Below are 22,635 nucleotides of genomic sequence, written 5' to 3'. Positions count from 1 at the left end.
AGAAAATTATACTTTGTTTTATTCTTTTAAGCATGCAATTATTTTTCATGTTGTCTATACCAAAGTAAAATTTATCTTAATTTTAAAATTAGTGTTCATTGCAGGTTTTTTGGTTTTTTGTTTGTTTGTTTGTTTTTTGAGACGGAGTCTCACTGTGTTGCCCAGGCTGGAGTGCAGTGGCGCAATCTCGGCTCACTACAACCTCTGTCTCCCGGGTTCAAGCGATTCTCCTGCTTCAGCCTCCAGAGTAGCTGGGATTACAGGTGCGTGCCACAACGTCCGGCTAATTTTTATATTTTTAGTAGAGACAGGGTCTCACCATGTTGGTTAGGCTGGTCTCAAACTCCTGACCTCGTGATCCGCCCAAAGTGTGGGGATTACAGGTGTAAGCCATTGCGCATGGCCCTCACTGCCATTTTAAAATATAGAAAGTTATTTCCTTACTTCTTCATGTTCCTTATGGTGTTCCTTTGCTGTCATTGAAAGAATGACTTTTTCTGTAATTTCCTCCTTCTGTTCATTCATGGCCAGGTTCAGCTAGAAAAAATAAATAAACAGCATGAAAGCAGGTATCTATTGGCTCATAATAGCGACATTTATTCAAACAGCTAGTTAAGCATAATCATGAATGCAATTCGATATTAATTTTGCTGATACTTACATGGAAAAAACTGTAAATTTCATTTTATATTTAAAACATTTAACAAACTGAATCTTTTACTTTCAATCTTTTATTGTATTGAGGATTACTAAAGATGACTTAGGGCAAGAGTGTCCTTAACTGCAGATATTAGACACTGATGAGTACTTTTTTAAGGCATTTCATTAAAATGAACACAACTTTTTTTAAAAAAAATTTAGGTTGATATTTCTATTAAAACCTTTCATTATGAGTAGGGAGTAAATTGTTTGCTGTTATGTCGGGATAAGAAGTCAATGACATAAACCAAAAGTGTCAGTTCAACAGTCTAGAATGGTGCTAAATCATTTATGATATTTCATGACAAAGGATCATGCATCTAAATACATAAACAGTTACCTCAAACCTGCTCCATTTACAAAGCTAGATAAAGGTCTTCCACTACTGCTGCTAACCCATGTGTTATAAAAAATGAATGTGGCCCATTCTGCATTTCTTTATAAATAGTCCTTATAGAAACAAATGCTATTTTCATACAAAACATGAAATTGTTATGTTTTTTAATGAAATTCTTATTTTCAAACAAAAATGATGTTAAACTCCCAAAATAATATTTGCTCAACAGACTGACATTAATAGAGAATAAGAGCCTAATACAGAACCCTCTGAATTGGAATATTTAATAATGCTTTAGCAACGGACTTGCCATACCATATTTCCTTATTGAGGATTGGAGTGAAAATGAATAACAACTATGTGTTTACATTTTGTTTTGTTAGTGTTGTTTTAAGTAAGCTTTCTCAATTGTATGCCTGGAAAATCATGTTTGAGTGAACATAAATCTTTAATCCAAACCCTACCTGAAGACTTACTCCTATATTTGACATCAAATAGAGGAAGGGAGGTTCAAAAATATGATCTCTTGAATCTGGATGTGCATATATACTAGAATAATAGTATTAAACCTGTAGACACTTCATCCAATGATATGAGACACAGCTCAGTACATCAGAGATTCTGTTTTGGTAGAGAGAAAAGGCCCAGGAATCTTTTGGCGATTCTGATGATCCTTCTAGATAAGGAGTTGGGAAATGTTTCTATAAAGGGCCAGATCGTAAATATTTTAGGTTTTGTGGGGGCAGAGGGAGAATACAATCTCTGTAGCAATTACTTGACTCTGCCATTGTAGCATGAAATAGACTATATATACACACACACACATATATATGAGCATGGCTATGCTTCAACAAAACTTTAAAAAACAACAATAACAACACGTGGCAGGCTGAATTTGGCCAACAAGCAGTGGTTTGCCAATCCCTGCCCTAGAATGAGAATCAGTGATAAAGAGTTTTTGAAAAATCTTTTCTTATTTTTTATTATTACACTTTAAGTTCTAGGGTACATGTGCACGACCTGCAGGTTTGTTACATATGTATACATGTGCTATGTTGGTGGGCTGCACCCATTGACTCGTCATTTACATTAAGTATATCTCCTAATGCTATCCCTCCCGCCTACACCCTCCCCACAATAGGACCCGGTATGTGATGTTCCCCTTCCTGTGTCCAAGTGATCTCATTGTTCAATTCCCACCTATGAGTGAGAACATGCGGTATTTGGTTTTCTGTTCTTGCGATAGTTTGCTGAGAATGATGGTTTCCAGCTGCATCCATGCCCCTACAAAGGACACGAACTCATCCTTTCTTATGGCTGCATAGTATTCCATGGTGTATATGTGCCACATTTTCTTAATCCAGTCTGTCACTGATGGACATTTGGGTTGATTCCAAGTCTTTGCTATTGTGAATAGTGCCGCAATAAACATCATTATGTGAAATGATTCCCAAGGAATATATTTGTTACTGTGGTTAAATGATACAAAAAAGCCCTTAATGCTATGAAAACTTAAATATCAAGCTCAACTTCCACACATGTAAGCCTAGGTGTGAACCATGGCACAACATATTGGTCTAAAGCATCTGTTTATCAGGAGAGTTCTCGTCTCGAGAGGAAATGGGTATAGAAGAGAGGGACCAGGCTGGAGAATATTTACCAAGTTCATCTATTCTTTACAAAATTTATTTCCAAATGCAAAACTTTCAGAGCAGATCTTTGTTAAAGGGAAGCAAAACAAAACAAAAACAGAACCATGAAACTCTTTGGTGCCACAGCAGGTGAGGCCGATGCTAATGCGTTTTCGGGGCCATGACATTTAGAACTGCTGCCAAGGAACTTTTTATTTAAAAGGTGGGAATTCTTTGCCTTTGAAAGCACCACAGTTGGAAAAAAGTCACCTCCACTCTAATATTCAACTTCTAAAGAAGCACTAACTAATCTACATAAAAGGGGGAAAACAGACCGATGCTACTGAAAACCATCATGGCATAATCCCAAAAGGGAAGTGCAGTAAGATATTAAGAAATAAATGGTCACCAAAATATAAGGATACACACATGGGGCCTTTTCTGGAAATAGACAAGGCATTCCAAAAGGTACATTTTAATGAAAGCATTTAGAGGAAATCACCGAAAGTAAAAAGTCAAATTAAGAAAGGGCATTTTCAGCCTGAGGTATTAATATGCAGTGCTAACAGCATCTTTCCCTTAAACCTCACGACATGGTAACAATGGTAGGATTCTTCTCTCCTGTCACCTTTGATGAGAATATCCTGTTTCTTCATTAAAATAAAACTATATGCTTTCGATTCGCTGTTCTTATCTAAAATATATGAAATAACTTTTTGTCAATGGGTTTGATATTTCTGAGATCAATTTTTCATGTGTTAACAAGGGTAGAGATTTCAAAAATTAAAAATTGGAAACAGAAAGGTGGATAAAATTTGCATGTAACTGAAAAATCAAATCCCCACCATATAGGGGAGGAGGAAATCAAGTCACTTGGTTCTAAGTACATCTTGTCCCTTTTAAATATAAGAAGGCATCCTCAAATATTCATTGTGCACATGAAAATCTAAGAAGCTAAACAGGAAGGTTTCATTCATCATTTTTGTCAGGCCTTGCTGCTAAGATTTTTAAAACTTGCAACAAACATTAGCCATACATACTTAGGTTGAAGTTGGGTTCATTCAATACCAGTGGGAACCATAATAAAACAATCAAGAAACCAGTCAAGAACAGTATCTGAAATGAAAGAAACAAGAAACATAATGGCTCTGGCAAAGAAAACTGAACAAAATTGTTTCAGGAAAATGGTCTGGTTAGACAAACAGAAGATAAAAAGGAATAAATTCACATCAAGCAGTTAGTTTAGAAACTAAAGGGAAAAAATCCACAAAGATGTACCTGAAGTAACAGATTCCAATGAAACAATATCCATTGATTGTTACCTTCCAAACTACATCAGTTTACTTAAAACTATTAATACTAAGGTTTCAGGCATTGTGCCCTCTCCAAAGCCCTAAGGGGTCACAGTTTAGTAATATATAGTTCTTTTTAAAACATGTAGCCCCTTATGACCATAATTAAAAGTGCTCTTAATTTTGAGGAATTCTTCAAATGTTTGCTGGCTCAGGAAGCTCTCTTATGGACATCCTAGAGGGGAAAACGGGCTCAAGACCTCCTGCTGGAGAAATACAGTCAAAACAGCAGTGATCCCATCCTACGTGCATCACTAACCAATGATGGATTTTCTTTTTAACTCTCCCCAAAATATTTTAAAGTGTGCTTAGAAAAATCATACAGATTGTGTAAAAATTTTAACTACATGTTAAGATCTTTAAAAATCTATTTTATAGGAGAAAATACTATAGTAACTCTAGAGTTCGATTATTAATATCTTTAGAAAAGGTACAGCAATTTAACCAGCTAGCGTGTTCTGTCTACCTAATTCATATTGACATTCCAGATAGGTACTAGCCAAAGGGGGAAAAGCCTTTTAGTCCAACCAAACTCTCATTGCTCTGAACTATAGTTCTGCATGTCGTTTTCTCTGTATTAAGAATAGCTAATGATTTAAAAGTGAAGTATATGATATGTGTTATATAAAATGTGCTTAATGAATCAACATGACCCAACAAGAAAACTGAATCTATTAATATAAAAAATCCAAGGTTTTCATGAGATCAATAGATTAATTGATCTATTAATAAATATTTGATCCATATTTTACATGCTGATCAATATAGGTAATACTGTTTTAGCAGAAACAACACGATAATCAGCCTTCATATATATTGACAAGTTTCCCAATGGTCTGTTAATATACAAAAGACTGGGACAAATTACTTATTTATATATACAAAACATGGTTATAAAGGCCAGCTGCAGGTATTTTTTTGGAAAGTGCATTTTAATAAGGTCCTATTCAGTTACAGAACAAATGGAGAAGAAGTAGTTTGCACTACAGAGTTTAGCGCGAGAGCTTTCTCTTTTTCTAACCACGAAATCAATCATTTGTCCAGACTGTGGGAGTCAGAGTTAGTTACTGAAAAGAGCTCCGTATATAAACAAGTCAATAACTCATTGTGTGTTATTGTAGAGCTGAAGAAGTCGGCTTTCAAAGAGCTGCCCCAGCTTCTCTCAGAATGAATGTCACTGTATTCAGGGACTGGGAGAGAGTCCTTTGTTTCTAGCCATTGCTGGCTGCCATTTATGTATGGGAACAGGAGGTGGCTGCTGGGAGAGTGGGGGAAGCCACTATTTGGTATATGGATGTCCAGAAAACTCTGAATTTGGTCAACCTAGTTAATTTGTATCTGGAAATGCATTACTGGAATTAAGAGTGGCCACACAAAAAATATCTGGTAAAAGAATTAAGCAATAAATGAGTCTGTACCCTTTCAAATTGGATAGGACTGCTATTTTTGGTTTCCTACCTGTCCACAAAAAATGAATCCAAAATCCAGGCATTGGTTTGAAAAGTTCAGATGCATAAAATCAAACTGGTGGAAAGGTCAACATATCAAATAAATGCTATCTGTTCTGCCATAAATAGTAAGGTTGATTCTTGGGACTATCAAATGGAGTTTTCAATGTGTGTGTGTGTGTGTGTGTGTGTGTGTGTGTGTGTGTGTATACACATATGCACTCATTTGCTTCTTTTATCTCTATTACACATATAAGTTAATAGAGAAGGTATTATATTTTAGGAATACAATTTCTTTAAAGAATGACTTCATGTGTTCAACATTTGTGATAAATTAAGGATACATTCCAACTATCTTTGACTTAAAATTAATTTAAATGTTTTTAAAATTTCTAAAATTAATAAGATATTATAATCTTATTTATTTGATCTTAATAATTGTTAAATACCTATAATTAATTTGGAATCAGACTAGGGACTATGAAGAAGCACAAGACCATGTTTCAAGGTTTATAACTAAACTGGGCAAGTTAAAAAATGGTCTTTTATTGTCTTTTAGCCTCTAAAAGTTTTACAAAAGCTTAGCTCTTGACTAAAATTGTAGTTGTGGGCAAGGAGGGAGTTGGGAACCTGAGCTGAACCAAATTGATGGCACTTTCCCTCATAATTTAGAAAATCATAGCATTAAATAATATGACATGTTTACGCATGCAACAAACTGTACTAGACATTTTTCCAGATACAAATAGGTTAACAGTAAAGTGCAATATGGTTAAGGAGACAATTAAAAAATAATAGCAAGTGAGAAACAATATATGACACAAGGCACATCATAACAGCCAAATGGACACATAAACAATACAATCTATAAGTAAGAAGGACAGAAATATGATTTAGGGATGGAGTGGCTGGAGATGGAGAAGTATAAGTAATATGTAGTATCTGGCTAGAAAAAGATGAGAAGTGGTAATATGGGGCATTATTAATAAGTAATATATTTATTATTTTTAATTAATAATTACATGATGAAACTAGTTCTAAGTAAAATGAGTGAAGTGGCCGGACATGACTTTGGGAGAGGGAGGGGAGAAGACAAGCTGAAACTTGAGGAAGAAGCACAGAGAAAGGGCATGGCTGATCCAATCAGCTAAAGTAGTAGAAGGTAGTATTCATATTGGGAAGCAAAGTGCTAGATGGTTAGTGTGAACCCATACTTAATCTATTTCTGAACTTAAATATAAGTGGAGAATATGTGCCAAGAGCCCAGTCTTACAATGCAGGCAGAACTTAAGATTCAGTTCTCAGCTCTGCATTGGCTCAATTACATTCCCTCAAACTATACATGCTTAACTCAGTGGCAATCTTAGAGATGCCTTAACTAAGTCCTGACCTAGCCCCTACTTTTAATAATGTAATCTCACTTAAGTCCCTCTATAAAGAAATTCAAGAGTGCCACTTCTCATCTTGGGGAAGAGATAGAAACCTTTCATTTATAACTGGCTGTGAATTCTATCTCGGCCATAAATTAGCTCTAAGACATTGAGCATTAGTGATGGTTAATGCAGCCCAAGCTTCCAAAGTCAGGGATTCCTCTCCTATCCTTGCTAATTCTTTGAAAGACGCTACTTTGACCACAGCCTGTAGCTTCTTGAGAGCAGTTTAAGAGAGAAGGTATAAAAGAAACCATCATAATATTTGATAATCAGCAAACCAAAACATAACTATTTTAAAAGAGTATTATTTTAAAAGGGTTATAATTTGTCTAAAAGGACAAAAAAGGGAATTCTTCAAAACTTACTAAGCACTTAAAGAAACTTTTTATTTATTTTATTTTATTTTATTTTATTTTTTGAGACAGGGTCTTTCTTGCTCTGTTGTCCAGGCTAGAGTGCAGTGGTACAATCTTGGCTCACTGCAACCTCCGCCTCCCAGGCTCAAGCGATTATCCCATGCCCGGCTAGTTTTTTGTATTTTTGGTAGAGATGGGGTTTTGCCATGTTGCCCAGGCTGGTCTCGAACTCCTGAGCTCAAGTGATCCGCCCACCTCCATCTCCGAGACTGTTGGGATTGCAAGTGTGAGTCACGTGCCCAGCCTTAAATGGATTTTAAGATCTTTTTCCTTTCCTGTTTTTTGTTTTGTTTTGTTTTAAGTAATAATAAATTCTAGCTCTTACACATTCTGTGGAGAAAATGGTTCTAAATTAGTCCTGACTCAGTATCCAGAGTATAAACTTTTTGCTTAGATATTCTGCCATGACCAGGAATGCCATGTGCTCTAACCTGAATTCAGCTTGCCCTCTCAAACTGCCTCTGTACTGCAATTCTTCCACTGCCACTCTGAGTTTTGGAGGAACTGTGCTCCACAAACAAAGGGGTGGGCCCCTGACCCTGGCCAGGCCAATGAGCCTCTCTTAAGAGATAGTCATGAAGGGAGCCACTTAGAGGCATAAAGAATTAAGAGAAAATCTGTCCCATTAGCAGCACTGTAAAGAGATTTTCCCTTAGTTCGAGATGTCCAGAGTGATTCCCACTCTCTACAGACCCTTTCCTTGGCCTTCTCTTGAATGCCATGGGCTACCACCTGCATCCTATTAAATTCTGGTTTTGCCTAAGTTAGCCTGGATCAGCTCCCATTGATTGCAACCCATCAGCCCTAATAGATATGTCACATATGTCCTCACAGTAAATGTCCCATGAGTTTAGAAGATCTGAGCGAGTCTCTATTCCTTGGAACCTAAGGTATCAAACTCAAATATCTTAATCATGTCACAAGTTTAAAGAAGTCCTTCATATATTATAATGGATAATATAACCGGGGTAATCATTTTTAAATTATCAACGTGCTTTTCTTTCAGGCCTTTGCAAGTACAAAGCTGCCAAAATTAGTCCCCAGGCATCCCTAGAACTTGTCACAATAATATTGTTGCTGGGTGTACAATGGAATTGTGCAACAAGACAATATGCTTGCAAAAAAGGCTGTTTCCTTGAGAGAGAATTTGCCTCTCAAGAAAAACCTTTACTCCTCCCAATTAACATATACACAGCTAAATTTAGAAGGCTCGGCCCACAAATCTCCCCCTTTAAAGTTAAGAGTAAGGACTCTGTCTGTTGTTGAACCTTTGCTGGAGTGAGGAATAAGAAAGATATAACACAGAAATAAAATAAAATCTCCATCCCTTCTGAACTAGAGAAAATACAGGAAGAAGTCTAAGAAAAGGGGGAAGAAAACTCAAATAGCCAGATGAGTGAGTCCTAAATGTTCCTTCTACAGGGTGTAGCTTAGGGAGGAAGACAAGTACCAGGTAAATGAAAGCAAGTCCTTAGGCAGAAGGGGCTTCTGCCACCCTCCCCTTAATATTAAGACACAGGAAGAAGCTATTCTGTAGCAACCTAGGATACAGCCACCTCAACACAATGGCATATCAAAGGCAGGCGGAAGGAGGCCTGAGATTTAGGTTTTCTGAACCACGCTTGGTTTTCATGTGTCCTAGGACGTGGAAGTAACTGAGAGTTAAGCTGTGAAGTTTGTCACAGGATATTGGCAGAGTCAAGGAAAGAGGGCTCTATAGTGATGATAGTGTCACAGACCAGTTAAGCCAAGGTCAAGTGGGTGTTTCAGTCAGAGGTCAGAAGGAGTTTCTGATAACAAAGGAAGTCAAGTTTAGGTTGGATCATCTAGGAAGAACCACCATAAAAAAGGCCTGAGCCAAAAGAATGGGCCACAAGTTCACACATTGCAGGCCAGTGGGGCATCCAGCAGCCAGGTGAACATGGGCCATCCTTCCATCGACCAGCAGCTGCCATGCCAATGTGTACATTCCAAAGGGCAGCACAACATCAGAGGCCTCTTCCCCCAATGCCTTGAGGATATGAAAGTTACACAACCCCTTCTTCCATATTGCACCTTAAGGAAACCAACAGGGAAAAGGAGAGGCTTTCTGAGAGAAATCATGACCTAAAATAACGATTTAAATCACTAGGGCCAGGTATGGTGGCTCATACCTATATTCCCAGCACTTTGGGATGCCAAGGTGGGCAGATCACCTGGTCAGGAGTTCAAGACCAGCCTGGCCAACATGGTGAAACTCCATCTCTACTAAAAATACAAAAAAAAAAAAAAAATTAGCCAGGCATGGTGGTAGAAGCAGGTTATCCCAGCTACTTGGGAGGCTGAGGTAAAACAATCCTTGAACCTGGGAGGCGGACGTTGCAGTGAGCCAATATCATGCCACTGCACTCTAGCCTGGGTAACACAGCAAGACTCCTTCTCAAAAAAAATAAAAATAAAAAAAAAGACTGGATTAAACTAAGCTTTAAACTGATTTAGACATTCAGTTATTTTGCCCCCACTATCCAGTGGGTGAGAGCTCAGGAAGAAAGTAATATTAGTGTCAGAATATAACTCAGTCATTTAGTTATTTTGCCACAAATTATATACATGCATGTGATGTAATATATTGATAGACTAAGCCAAGGAACAAAGACAAAACAGGATTTATAAGACAAAGGAGAGGAATAAAATGCAGCCACACTGCACATCTTTAGGGTGATAAGCTGGCACTTACCAAATTGAGAAGGACAATTAAGTATATCAAATAAAACATCATAAGTTGTTTATGAATACTCCAAAACATCTTGAGAGTTCAGCTGAGAATCACATGTGCCAGGCTGTCTCTCTATTCATTCTGCTCAAGCTGCCACTTCAGTGAGGCTAGTCCTGCCTACTTTTCCTTACTCAAATTTTCTCATTACTCTACCCAAAGAGAAGAACCACATTTTCTCTGTGCATTTCTCACCTACTAAAGTAATTATCTGAATCAAAGAACTTGGGAACTGCATTCAGAATTCTGGGATCCAGAAAAAATAAGCCAGATAGGCCACCACCCTTATAGAGCAGAGTGTGAATGTGGCTTGAGCTGGGCATGACGTACCTTTCAGCTCCAATAAGGCTACTTCCGGTAATTACCTAGTAAAGATCTCTTCAGATTGGTTTCCTCAACGTGCTCATTCCTATCTTCGAGTATTTCTCCTGCTTCTCTGCCCATCTGGTATGGACTCCATCATCCAGACAAACCCCATCAATCCTTTGTGGCCCAACATTGGTCCAACCTCATCCATGAAGCTCAATCTGCCTCTGTCCTCTCACCATATGCATACAGATATATGGTTTACGCACTTCATTACTTTTCTAAAATCCTAAAACAATCTGAATTTCCACAATACATCGAGCATCGAGGGCTCAGATAGGGATCGTGGCCCAAATTTCAAGTCAACTAGGAAAGAGTGAATTATGAAATAGGTACTATTGAATAGGACAACTGACTATCACTTTAGAAAAACACGTTAGAGGCATTTTTTTACTTCACATGTTTTTGGTAACTTAAAGATTTAAATATAATAATAAAAGTTATATAAGATAATATAGTTGGAGTCATAAAGTCTAAAAGGAAGCAGGTCTTTCTAAGTCTAATATGGATAGAATTAACGAAATGAAAGTCTGGAACTATACCTCAAAAAGGAACTTTAATAAGATCAAAAGCAACAACATACTCAGAAAATATTTGCGATGTGACAACAAGTTAATATGCTTAATATGTGAAGTGCACTTTCAGACAGATTTTTTAAATCATTCATTAAAAGATAAAAGCCAAGGAAAGTAAGAGCAAAGAAAGTAAACACATAACATAAAAGAAACAATACATGTAGCAAAAGAAAATACATACAAAAAAGTTCAATATTACTATTAATAGAATAATTAAAACTAAAACAATGAGATGATGTGTTTTAACTTACTAAATGGTCAAAAAATTTGATGGATGATAAAGATTAGTGAATTTAAGGACTAGTGAATACAGGGAAACTGGTGTTTTTATTTATTGCTAGTGAAAACATAAATGCTACAATTATGTAGAGGAAAATCTGCCAAAGAATATTAAACCTTAAAAATGTGTGCAATCTTTGACTGGGCTCAGTGGTTCATGCCTGCAATCCCAGCACTTTGGGAGGCCGAGGCTGGTGGATCGCCTGCTCAGGAGTTTGATACCAGCTTGAGTAACATGGTGAAACCTCATCTCTACAAAAAATAGAAAAAAAAAATTAGCCGGGCATGGTGGCACACGCCTGTAGTCCCAGATACTAGGCAGGCTGAGGCAGGAGAATCGCTTTAACCCGGGACGCGGAGGTTGCAGTGAGCAGAGATCGTGCCACTGCACTCCAGCCTGGCGACAGAGCAAGACTCCATCTCAAAAAAAAAAAAAAAGTTTACAGTCTTTGATCCAGAAATTCCACTTCTTTTTTAATTTCAATGGTTTTCGAGGTACAGGTGGTTTTCGGTTACATTGATAAGTTCTTTAGTGGTGATTTGAGATTTTCGTGCACCTGTCACCCAAGCAGTATACACTGTGCCCAATATGTAGTATTTTATCCCTCACCCCCTCCCAATCTCCCCCCAAGTCCCCAAAGTCCATTATATTACTCTTATGCCTTCGCATCCTCAAAGCTTAGCTCCCACTTATAAATGAGAACATGCGATATTTGGTTTTCCATTCCTGAGTTACCTTACTTAGAATAATGGCCTCCAGTTCTGTTCAAGTTGCTGCGAAAGACATTATTTTATTCCTTTTTATGACTGAGTAGTAGTATTTTATGGTGTATGTATACCACGTTTTCTTAATCCACTCATTGGTTGATGGGCACTTGCAAATTGTGCTGTTATAAACATGCATATGTGCATGTGTCTTTTTCTTACAATGACTTCTTTTCCTTTGAGTAAGTACCCATTAGTAGTGAGAGGTGAAGCCAGCCGGACTTCCTGGGTGGAGGGGGGACTTGGAGAACATTTGTCTAGCTAGAGGATTGTAAATGCACCAATCAGTGCTCTATGTCTAGCTAAAGGATTGTAAATACACCAAGCAGCACTCTGTAAAAACGTACCAAATCAGCACTCTGTATCTAGCTAAAGGATTGTAAACACACCAATCAGCACTCTGTAAAATGGACCAATCAGCACTATGTAAAATGGACTAATCAGCACTCCGTAAAATAGACCAATCAGCAGGATGTGGGCAGGGCCAAATAAGGGAAAAAAATCTGGCCACCCCAGCCAGCAGCGGCACCCTTCCATGCTGTGGAAGTTTTGTTCTTTCGCTCTTCACAATAAATCTTGCTGCTGCTCACTCTTTGGGTCCACACTACCTTTATGAGCTGTAACACCACGAGGGTCTGCGGCTTCATTCCTGAAGTCAGCGAGACCACAAACCCACCAGGAGGAACAAACAACTCCAGACACACCACCTTTAAGAGCTGTAACACTCAATCCAAAGGTCTGCAGCTTCGCTCCTGAAGTCAGCGAGACCGTGAACCCACCAGAAGGAAGAAACTCCGGACACATCTGAATATCTGAAGGGACAAACTCCAGACACACCATCTTTAAGAACTGTAACACTCACCGCAAGGGTCCGCGGCTTCATTCTTGAAGTCAGCAAGACCAAGACCCCACTGGAAGGAATAAATTCCAGACACAGTAGGAGTGCTGGATCAAATGGTGGTTCTACTTTTCGTTCTTTAAGGAATCTCCGTACTGTTTTCCATGGTGGGTGTACTAATTTACCTTCCCATCACCAATTTAAAAGTGTTGCCTTTTCCCCACATCCATACTAACAGCTATCGTTTGTTGACTTTTTAATTATGGCCATTCTTCCAGGAGTAATGTGGCATCTCTCATTGTGGTTTTAATTTGCCAGAAATTCCACTTCTAAAAATTTGTCAACAAGAAATAATTATGGATATGCACCCAAAGATTGACTAAGAGGATGACAAAACATTGCTTGCAATAGTAAAAGGATTGCATACTATGTAAATGTTCAAAAATAAGGGGATTAGTAAAATAAACCTGTAGGGTAGAATATCATCATTTATTTAAAATAGTGCCATGAAATATTTAACAATGGGAAAATATCAGTATATTAAATGAAAAATCAAGTCTCAGAAAGTAAATAAAATTTTAAATATGGATCAGTATGTATAAAAAAGGCACATGCCAAAATATTGAGAATAGCTACTCAGAATAGTGGGGCCATGATGAGTAGTATAATCCTCTTTCTTTTTAATTTATATCAGCTTTACTCAATTAAATTTTCTACAATATCTATCTATCTATCTTTCTATCTATATAAAGAGAAAGACATGCATTAATTTTGTAATAAGAAAGCCTCTTTTTAATACTCCTTTCCTTGTCACTCACCAATATATCTAATTTACTACTGTACTTATTTCTTATCATCTAATCTATGTACACACTTTCTCCAACATAATTGCTTTTCCCTAATTTCCAATCAATTTTTAAAATATCAAATATAATTCAAAAGAAAACCTAAAATTTATAAAAATAGACAAAAGGAGATAAACTATTATAACCCTTTGCTTTTAAAGTTGCCAACAGTCTACTAAACTTTTGTGAGAATCAAAAAAAAAAAAAAAAAAAAAAGAAGGTACTGTAAATTAGTGTAGGGCAATGGAAGATTAATAAATTCTTATTTAAGAATTGCATTAAACTATATTTCCTGCTTCTTAAAAGTGAACAGAAAGGAGAACAAAGATGAGGAAGAGAAAAGGGTGGGATACTCACTGCCTACTCTGTCACACTGTTCTGGGCACTGCAGATACTGTATCATTCAGCTCTCAAAGTAACTTCAGCACGTTTGTGTAAATGATGCTTAAAGAGGTTAAGTAGCATGCTCATGAACACAGGGCAAAGAAAATTGAAAAACTGGGATTCAAATCCAGGCATGTCTAACTTCAACGCTTATGATTTCTAATTCTGTCTTGGATACACCAGAAAATATGATAAAATGAAAAAATAGCAACAAACTGTCAATTTTTAAATTCAAATTGAAGCATAAAATTATGAAAGCTCAGAGTCAAAAATCAGAATTCTATTAATATGATTTTTTATGATATAATGAGAAAATAAATTACATTTCGAGCCTTTAATCTAGGAGAATTCATTTTGGAAGATTATACAAAAAAGAAACTAGATAAAGATCCACTGGCTGTCTGCAATTATTAATGAAACTTACCTAACCTCTACTTCGTCTCTAGGATTATCAAAAACAGCACCCAATGTTATTATTTTTTCATATCGAAAATATCCATTAATGCATTCTAACACAATACAACAATTCATGAATACTCAGAGGTGCTGTTAACATTTTTGTATTTAATAGTTTAGACATTTTCCTATGCACGTGTATAGAAATACAGGTACATGTAAAGTATGTGAATGTTATGTTTACAGAAATGGTATCACATCGCCATATTAGTTGACAACTTGCTTTTCTGCATAGCAATGCATTCAAATGTTCCTTAAAAACATCTCAAGCAGACAAATAACTATTTAGTCACCGACAGTTATCAAAAGGTGCAAAGGTCAAAAGGTACAAAGGTCAAAAAGTACAAAGTTTCCATTAGAAGGAATAAGTTTTAGTGATCTATTGCACAGCATGGTGATCCTAGTTAATAATATGTTGTATATATTTCAAAATTTTAAATGTGCTCACCACCAAACAGTGATAATTATGTGGTAATGGACATGTTAATTCACTTGATGTCATCATTCCACGATGTGTGTGTGTTTCTCATAACATCACATCGTACCTCATAAATATATATAATTATTATTTGTCAATTAAAAATAAAATTAAATATGAATAATTTTCATTCAACCTGGTTCAGTTTTTTCATTTCATGTCTAATTGAAAGCTCTCCCCTCATCACAGTGCAAATTAGACTTGTGACACAAGAAGTTTGGAATAGGGATAGAAGCACATTGTCTTTTTATTTTCATAATCCTCAACTCTGTCGCTAATGAAGACACATCATTTTTGCCTCCATTCCATTGGAGAGAACTTAGTCACATGACCATTTCCAACTGCAAGTTAGGCTAGGAGATAGAGTATAGTTGTATTTCAAAAAAAGAAAGGAATGATTCTAATGGAAAGCTAAAAGTCTCCACCACAGTGTTGCTCTATACAGGGTAACCGTATGATCTACTGTTTAAACCAGGAGTTGCTTGAGAGTGAAATAATTAGGCAGAGATAACAAGTAAATCCTAGGGGTGTTTTGGGAAAATTCTCTTCCCCTATTTCTCTCCTTACTAAAGTCCTCTCTAATCTCCTTGGGTCACCTTTCCTGAGGCAGTTTGTCATCTCCTTTGTGTCACCAAAACAGTGTATTCACAGCTCGAGCACATCAGCTCACACATTTGTTGAAATTATTTACTGTATTTCTACTTTCTACTGTCTTGTGGTGTGCCTACACCTACACTCAGCACCTGTGGCCATCCAAGAGGTTACTGACTCTTCCCATTTCATTTGGTTCTAGTCGAGAGACAACAATCATGGCAAACCATGCCATGATGGGGTGGACTAATTGGCTCAGTCCTGACTAACCACAGAACAGCATAATTAGTTCAGGAATGAGCAAAATTGGAACACTCAGGAATCTTTCCATGGGCTTTAATGTGTGGGAAGTGAGAGAAAAATGGTTTCTTTCACCATCCAGTGAGCCAGCTGCTATTTATCTGTACATAGTGTTGCCATAAGGGAATACAGACTCTAAAGTTTGGATATATTCTCAATACTGGGTCAAAAAATTTTTAAACCTTGAGCAGACTACACCATACATATTCTATATTTTGGATTTAGCTGGTTTTTGAGTTCTAATGTAAGACAAAAACCTGACAATCTCATTGTCCACTCCAAACCCCTCAGTGACTCCCTACTGCCTACAGGTTAAAAACCTAAGGTCTTTATCATGGCATTACTATCTGGCTTCTCCCTCCTCATCTGCCTCTTCTCCCATCCCCTTCCTTACAACTGACTTGCCCTTAGGCTATGTCATAGTTATTCTCATGTTATACAACTATCTCATGTCATCAATACCCCTACATCCTGAAATTATGAGAGACTCTCAAAATCTACTCTTCAAACCCCCATTGCATTATCAAGTTCCTTCCCCACTCTGGGAATTCCTGCCATAGTTACTTGTTATAACCATAAATTCTGTTGTGGGTTGTGGAGAATATAAGGATAAAAAGTAGATTACTGTCGCGGTGGCTCACGCCTGTAATCCCAGCATTTTGGGAGGCCGAGGTGAGCGGATCACTTGAGGTCAGGAGTTCCAGACTAGCCTGGCCAACTGGTGAAACCCCATCTCTACTAAAAATACAAAAATTAGCTGGGCATGGTGGTGGGTGCCTGTAATCCCAGCTACTGGGAAGGCTGAGGCACAATAATCACGAACCTAGGATGCAGAGGTTGCAGTGTGCTGAGATTGTGCCACTGCACTCCAGCCTGGGCAATAGAGCCAGACTCCGTCTTAAACACACACACACACACACACACACACAAACACACAAGCAGATTACCATAACTATGCTGTATCATTCACACAGTGTCACGAGCATACACACACACACACACACACACACACTTGTGCCAATGTTCAAACTGTTGCTCTGCCTTTAATAATATGGTTTGACTCTGTGTCCACACCCAAATCCCATGTGGAATTGTAACCACCAGTGTTGGGAGAGGGACCTGGTGGGAGGTGATTAGATCATGGGGGCAGATTTTCCCCTTGCTATTCTCATGATAGCAAGTGAGTTCTCACAAGATCTAGTTGTTAAACAGTGTGTAGCACTTCCCCTCACACTCTCACTCCTGATCCGCCATGTGAAGAAGGTGACTGTTTCCCCTTCATCTTCCTCCATGATGGTAAGTTTCCTGAGGCCTCCCTGGCCATGCTTCTTCTACAGCCTGTGGAACTGGGAGTCAATTAAACCTCTTTTCTTCATAAATTACCCAGTCTCAGGTAGTTCTTTATAGCAGTATGAGAACAGACTAATAAAAATGCTGTCCCTCAACTAACACTCACACATACACTCAGACTCTGCTCTGGTTTACCTCCAGGAAGCCTGCTCTGACTTCTCAGTCCTAGGCCCAGGAGCCCATCTTTGATTCCCTCTACTGTGCTCCTATATTAATTATGCAGGGTGCTATCACAGCACTTACCATCGTGGTAAGTGGTGTCTCTTACGTGTTGCTCTCTTCCACCAGACTGAGCTCCTCTAAAGTAGGCTCTTAGTATGTATTTATCTCTACATCCCCCGTGCCTAGCATAGAATAGATATTTAACAAATACCAGTTAACCTGAACAGAGCTGTGGTGAAAATTATGGCTGGGATATATAGAATTATTAAAAGAAATTCTGGAAAGCCCTGAAGTCTGGTGCAATACATAAATATAAATAAAGGAAGAAAAAGAGTCCATTGTCTGAAGCCGTCTTCATCATGCAAACCTGGCCTTTTACAATGTATAAGGTTAGAAAAGGCTGTAAAAGGGAACCCTGGCACTGGATTTCATTACTGGCTCCATTCTCTCTGGAGCCCAACTGTCCATTCCTGCTGTGAAAGGCTAAAGTGGATACATTAGTATGCCCTATGTGGTTCTTCTTCCCAGGTGTTCAACCTCATGCTCTGAGGGGGCAGGTACCCTACAACTGCCAGTTACCACTCTGACTAGAAGCATTTTTAGGCAAAGGGACATTTATTGGGTAAACTTGTAACTAATATATAATCTCAGAAGATTTATTTTTACTTAGTTCTGACTTTCAGAACCTGATCTGGATTCTAAATTTTTACTGTCCTGCATTTCTAATCCTGTTCATTTTTCAAAAAGAGCTAAAACTTTTGTGGTTCAGAATGGTTTGAATTTGGATACTAAGGAGGACTAATTTACTTAGTCTGAAATGGATTCCATTTTGCTTTCCAAAAAGTTTGACCTCTCAACTTTATCTGGAACCTAGATCCTTTGATATTCTCATGTTCAATATTTGAATTCATCATCATCATCCATTATTGGAGGAGAGATAATTTCTTGAGGACTTATTATGTGCCAGGCACTGTGCTAGTGCTGGCACTGTCTCACTTATCTTTAAGAAAGTCCTGTAGTGGGGAAGAGTCAAGTATGTTTGAGCTATCTGTCCCAAAACATGACCCATTTCTCAAGACACAAACTTTGAAATCTCCACAGAAAAAAATAATCTCCTTCCTTTGAATTCTTTTTGTGTCACATGTACAGAATTTTACATCATCAACATCATTCAAAAAACATTTATTGAATACTCATTATGTGTCAAGGTTAGGAAACAGTGGTTAAAAAGCCAGACATTTCCCTCATGGAGCTTAACATCTTAGAAAGAAGGCAGACATAGGACAAGTAGGAGTAAGTATGACAAGCATAAAAAGAAGTGTGGAATTTAGAGGGAAACTACCCTAGGCTGGAGACCAGACCAGTAAATGCTCCCCTGAGCTAGCAGGTTATGAAGCCAAAGGTGGGCAAGAGGTGACCAAGTCAAGGTGGACAAAGGAATAGCATTCTAGGCAGAGGGGACATTAGAGTCACCTCGTCCACAATATATCTCATACAGTATCTTCATCTTCAATATAACCCTAAACAAATCATTATTGTCATTTTGCAGATGAGAAAAACTAAGACTCAGAGGTTAGACCAGTTAATAAGATTAGAACTCTTGCTGACTGGAATCTAAAACATTTCCAGTATGCTTAGCTCCTTCTCAAACTTGCCTTGCCCAGACCATTTGGATCAGCAGTTGGCAAACTGTTTCTGTAAAGAAACAGATAGTAAATACTTTTTAGGCCTTGTACACCAAGAGGTAAAAACAAGGATAAAATATATGAACTTAAATAACAAGAGGAAAAAGAATTTCATGATGTGTTTTACAAAATTCAAAATACAATTGAGTACAATATTTTGAAATACAGGTCTACTAGTGAGAAGAATGTAATTCCTTTTAGGAGAATAACATTTCACTTAATTAGAGTTCAAAGCTAATGTTTCCTATCATCAAATCAATCGCAAATATTCATCTGTGAAAACCATTCTAACTTTCTGATCATATCAAAACAGGTGGCCAGTCAGATCTGGCCCCCAGGCTTAGTACCCCTGAATTGGAATATAAACACTGAGATCAGTACTGACCAATAATCTAATGTGAGGCACACATGTAATTTTAAATTATCCAGTAGGAGCTGCAGTAAAAAGAAACATGTAAAAGTTATTTTAGTAATATATTTTATTTAGCAAAAGTGTAATCATTTATACATATAATTAATACAAAAAGTATTAACGGACTATCTTGCCATCTATTTTCATACTAAATCTTTGAAGTCCAGTGTGAATTTTACATTTGCAACATGTCTTAATTTGGACTAGACGCATGTCAAGTATAGCCCAGGCCTTGAGGACAGGTCTGTGTCAGTCTAGGCATATATAAATGAGAAAGGTAGAAAATATAAAATCTGTGTTCCACCAAAGAATGAAAATTCTCTCTAAAGATGGTAACTGCTACTCAGCTACACAAAACGTTGTGTGAAAAAGTGAACCGATATGTTGCCAGATGTTCAGATTTTATGATACTTATTCCATACTGCACATAGATGCTCAATAAAAATTAAGACTTTCAAGTTAAAACAATAAATGTTTGCAAACAAAATACTTCAAGAATATCCAAGGAATGAAAGTGGATGATAAAAAATAGAAATAATCATATCCATATTTCCAACTATCTTATAAAAATGTTTACCCACTTAGATTTTTCAGTAGTATTTTAAATAAAATTATTCAGTTAAAAATGTTTTAACTGGTCAGGTGGGTGGCTCAATCTCTAATCCTGGCACTTTGGGAGGCCAAGCTGGAGGATCGCTTAAAGCCAGGAGTTTGAGACCAGACTGGGCAACAAAGCAAGATTCCCTCTCCACAAAACATAAAAAGTAAAAATTAAAAAACGAGCTGGGCATGGTAGCACACACCTGTAGTCCTAGCTACTCTCGAGGCTGAAGTGGGAGGATCACTTGAGCTCAGGAGTTCAAGGTTACAGAGCAAGAGCAAGACATTTTCTCAAAAAAAAAAAAGTATATATATATATACACACACACATATACATATATACATATATCTATACACAAATATATGGATAAATGAATAAACTATATATATATATGCAATGGAATATTATTTAGGACTAAGATAAGAAAATTCTGATATATGCTAAACATGGGTAAACCTTGAAGACATTATGCCAAGTGAAATAAGCCAAGCACAAAAGGACAAATATTGCGTGATTTGATTTATGAGTTACCTAATCAAATTCATAAAAAACAGGAAGCAGAATGGTGGTTGCCAGGGGTTGAGGACAGGGGCAAATGGAGGCTTAGAGCTTAATGTAGAGAGTTTCAGTTTGGAAAGGTGAAAAATGTCTGGAAATGCATGGCAATGATGGTGGTAGAACAATGTGAATATTCTCATGCCACAGAACTGATAAATTAAAAATGATTTAAAATGGTAAAATTTATATTATGGTACTTTACCACAACAAAAAAGTAGCTATAACATATGTTAATAAGAAAAACACTTGTTTTTATTTAATAGACAAATAAAATTTGTATGTATTTTTGGTGTGTAATATGATGTTCTGAAATATGTACATATTGCAGAATGGCTAAATCAAGCTCATTAACCCATGCATTATCTCATATATTTATTATTTTTGAGATGAGAACACCTAAAATCTATTCTCTTAGCAATTTTCAAATATACAAAACATTGGGGTTTTTTTTAGTTTTTATTTTATTTATTTATTTATTTATTTATTTATTGAGACAGAGTCTCGCGCTGTCACCCAGGCTGGAGTGCAGTGGCACAATCTCGGCTCACTGCAAGTTCTGCCTCCCGGGTTCACGCCATTCTCCTGCCTCAGCCTCCCGAGTAGCTGGGACTACAGGTATCTGCCACCAGGCCCGACTAAATTTTTTATACATTTTTTTCTTTTTTTTTTTTTTTAGTAGATATGGGGTTTCACTGTATTAGCCAGGATGGTCTCAATCTCCTGACCTCGTGATCTGCCTGCCTTGGCCTCCCGAAGTGCTGGGATCACAGGCATGAGCCACCACGCCTGGCCAATACATTGTTTTTAACTGTGGTCACCATGTTCTACAATAGGTTTCTTGAACTTAATCCTCTTAACTGAAATATTGTATTCTTTAACCAACATCTCCTCATTCCTCATTTCCACCACCAGCCACTGGCAACCATCACTCTACTCTCTGCTTCTATACATTTGACTGAAAAATACCAATCTTTAATCTTTCTTGAAGTAGTGCAGTATAACCTTTCAAATTCAGACAAATTGGAGAAGAAAAAACATGAAACACTGAAATGTTTCATTATAAATGTTTTGAAGTGTCTTTTTTCATATTCAAATATGCACACCAACTGCAACAAGATTAGCAATGTCAATTTTTTTCAAACTGTGGTAACATTTCTTAGGAGACACAGAAAAATTAAGTTTGGCTTGTAGTGAGTGTTCTGCTTATATCTAAATAAGCCCTTCCAAAGTGTCTAAAAACATTCAAAACAGTTGCTTTCCTGAGCATTATATATATTCTCTCCCAGTATCATTCTCATAATCGATAGGGATGTATGCCAATAAAAATAATATATCTACCTACTTTGAGGACTATTAAGAAAATGAAATGACATAACTTTTATTAGACTAGAAAAAGCTCATTATAAACCACAAAGCACTGTGCAAATATTTTTATTGTCAAATAATTAATAAAGCAAAAGATCAACTTTTGTCCTGGTTTCACAGAAAATATCACACATTCCAAAACCAAAAGTCTGAATTGATAGATTACCAAAATAGCTGCTTTCCTCCAGCTAGGTTTATTGGCAAAATATTCTCTATTTCCTTTAATCTGTGTAGGGACAAAAAGCTACACTGGTATCCACTCTGGGATTTTTAAGCACAATTTCATAGGGCAAATGCTTCCTGCAACTATTTAGATATCTCCGCTGTAACCCAGACAGATTTGCATTTATAGAGAAATCAGAGCAGGACGTTCCTAGCTCAATACTACTACTATCTAGTATCAAAGAAATCCCATCTCAATTTTCTAATGCATGGTCTGCATTTGGAATTCATTTCTGTGGGAGGTCATAGAGTCAAACACTACAACTGAGAAAGGAACTGTTATTCACAATGCAGGCAGTAAGTGTGAGCCAAGATTGCGAGGGCAATCAAATCTC

The 22,635-nt window shown here is 37.1% G+C and overlaps 1 protein-coding gene across 1 annotated transcript in view; it reads right to left on the bottom strand.

The window, feature by feature from the left end:
- The window catches only part of DCDC1 (doublecortin domain containing 1), a 499,491-nt gene that overhangs the window by 275,049 nt on the left and 201,807 nt on the right, over positions 1–22,635 (bottom strand). Inside the window, exon 10 of the mRNA XM_005578290.5 lies at positions 445–537. Within this exon, the coding sequence (XP_005578347.3) occupies positions 445–537 (93 nt within the window). The remainder of the gene's footprint in view (positions 1–444; positions 538–22,635) is intronic.

Source organism: Macaca fascicularis, chromosome 14 (genome assembly GCF_037993035.2).
Source record: "Macaca fascicularis isolate 582-1 chromosome 14, T2T-MFA8v1.1".
In the NCBI taxonomy this organism is placed as follows: domain Eukaryota; kingdom Metazoa; phylum Chordata; class Mammalia; order Primates; family Cercopithecidae; genus Macaca; species Macaca fascicularis.
Note: the sequence above shows the minus strand (reverse complement) of the source record. Positions and strands in the feature narration are given on the sequence as shown.